The 2417-nt window shown below is 55.8% G+C and overlaps 1 protein-coding gene across 1 annotated transcript in view; it reads left to right on the forward strand.

Moving 5' to 3' along the window:
* The window catches only part of OSBPL2 (oxysterol binding protein like 2), a 49476-nt gene that overhangs the window by 18078 nt on the left and 28981 nt on the right, over positions 1–2417 (forward strand). Inside the window, exon 3 of the mRNA XM_003787759.3 lies at positions 1327–1471. Within this exon, the coding sequence (XP_003787807.1) occupies positions 1327–1471 (145 nt within the window). The remainder of the gene's footprint in view (positions 1–1326; positions 1472–2417) is intronic.

The following is a 2417-nucleotide window of genomic DNA, read 5'->3' on the forward strand; positions in this document are numbered from 1 at the left end:
CAGGCGCCCGCCACAACTTCTGGCTATTTTTTGGTTGCAGCCATCATTGTTTGGTGGGCCCGGGCTGGATTCGAACCCACCACCTTAGGTGTATATGGCTGGCGCCTTAGCCACTTGAGCCACAGGCACCAAGCCAAAACTCCTGGTTTTGAGTGATTCTCCTGCCTCAGCCTCCCAAGGAGCTGGGACTGTGGATGCCCACCACAACTATTTTTTTGTTGCAGTTGTCATTGTTTATAAGGCCCAGGCCAGGTTTAAGCCCACCAGCCCTGGGGTATGTGGCTAGCACCCTAGCTGCTGAGCTATAGGCGCCGAGCCAAGAGGTTCATTTTTAATACCTCCTTTCAGAACCATTGTGTACTAAAGCCCAGCATTGCCTTTGTAAGTTCTGTCTGCGTGGAGGGTCTGAGTGAAGGTGCTGTGCTCACTCTCAGGAAGCCTCTCAGGTCGCTTTACATGCTGGCTCTGATCCGGCACCGCCTGCCCTTCCTGTCCTGCGACTTCTCATCTGGGTGGTCACGGCTCCCATGTTCACTGTGTAGCTCCAGCCCAGTGCAGCCTGCTCTGGGGCACAGACTTGCACCAACTGTGTTGAAGGGAAACAGCAGTGGCCACAGTCTCCTATCCCTTCATAGAGAAGGACCTGGTGGTACAGGAGGGCCTTGGAGAGCTGCCCAGGTGGTGGCCATGCCTCTCCTAGCACCGGTGGTTCAGGAGCACATCCACGACTGCATTTCATGTAAATTCTGGACAGTCCATTTTCCAGAATTCCCATCTGCACACAGCCCACCCAGGCACAACCTCACATAGCGTCTCCATGATTGTTCCAGGGTCCGACAGTCTGGCGATGCCTTTGAGGGATGCAGTGGTCGCAGCCTCATCCCTTTGGACACATGTCAGCAGGTGTATTTCAGAATAAGATGCAGAGCCTCACTGCAGACCTCATGTAAAAGACAGAATCGTTGCAGCCTCCAGCTGGGTGTGGGCACTGTCCACGTGGCCTACCTGGGGGATGTGAGTTGTTGATTAAAATGAAGCTCCCCTTCCGGGAGATGAAGCTCGTGCCCCGAAGCTGGACCTCAAGCCGTCGATGATGGCATCTAGGGGGCAGGTAGCCCGGGCTGTCTGAGCTCCAGCAGGAGCAGCGTTCCCAGCCTGTGTTCCAGCCTAGGGGTTCTTGTACTCCTGCTACCACCTTTGTGTCTGGAACTGGAGTCAGTGTTCCCGATGTGTCCTTCAGTAACCTATCTGTGTGGTCAGAGGCCCTGCCGGTAGGCTTTGCCACCTCCTCTGTCCAGTGAAAATCTCCGTTCTTTTTCTCTGCAGGCTTTGATTCTGATAACTCTTCTGGGGAATTTTCAGAGACAAATCAGAAAGTCACTAGAAAGACTGAGTTGGATACTAGCAAAAGTAACAGAATTGGGAAAATTGGGGAGCGACCCCTTCAAGAGAATGGAATTCAAAAACACAGGTATGTTGTCTCACATGGATTGTTTTAGAATTTTCTAAAGTACATCCATGGTCATCCCCCAAAATATCCCGCAGCACCCCCCCTCAGGAGTAGTGAGCTGGAGTCCGCCTCCCACATTCCCCTGGGCGGCTCCTCTAAGCCAGCCTCCAGCCTGCCGGTGCTGCTCTGGGGCCTTGGCACCTCTGCTTGGCTCCTGTGATCTGTGGGTGGCAGTTTTCTGACCAGTGATTCTCATCTATGAGATAACGATGCTCTTCTCCCTGGCCTGGAACTTGTGGTGAGAGTGGATGGGGGCGTGGGCTCTGCTCAGGGCCTGGCAAACAGCATGCAGGGGCCTCTGATCATTAGAGCCCTTTCTGATTTCATTCCGACCTGTCTGCTTTTCCCAGACAACCAGATTAATCCTTTGTCTCAGCTGAGCTCTGACCCCATGAAGACAGGAAGGGTTTGGGGAGCCCAGTGCAGCAAGACCTCGTCCCATTGTCCTCCCACCATTGTGAGCACTGCCATGACCTGATGATGGTGCCTTCCAGATGCAGGCAGGGCAGGCAATGGGGGGAGGGCAACAGGTACCTGTGAGCTGGTGGCCAGGGAGGGCAGGGCTCTGTCACACCTGTGGGCCCGCCCGCCTCTCCTCAGGGCTGTACCTGGTGGTGGTCCATGTGCCTGCTCGGTGGGTCCTCGTGGGTGCCTCAGTGTGCCTTGGTCACCTGCCATTCATCTACTTGCCCAGCAGCTGTGGGAGCCCTTCACATGTGCTGATGGCAGGGAGGGCCTCTCCATGGGGTCTGGGAGCCCTTCACATGTGCTGAGGGCAGGGAGGGCTTCTCTGCAGGGTCTGGGAGCCCTTCACATGTGCTGAGGGCAGGGAGGGCTTCTCTGCAGGGTCTGGGAGCCCTTCACACGTGCTGATGGCAGGGAGGGCCTCTCCATGGGGTCTGGGAGC

This window comes from Otolemur garnettii, unplaced genomic scaffold, assembly GCF_000181295.1.
Source record: "Otolemur garnettii isolate 467f Iridium unplaced genomic scaffold, OtoGar3 scaffold00023, whole genome shotgun sequence".
NCBI lineage: Eukaryota > Metazoa > Chordata > Mammalia > Primates > Galagidae > Otolemur > Otolemur garnettii.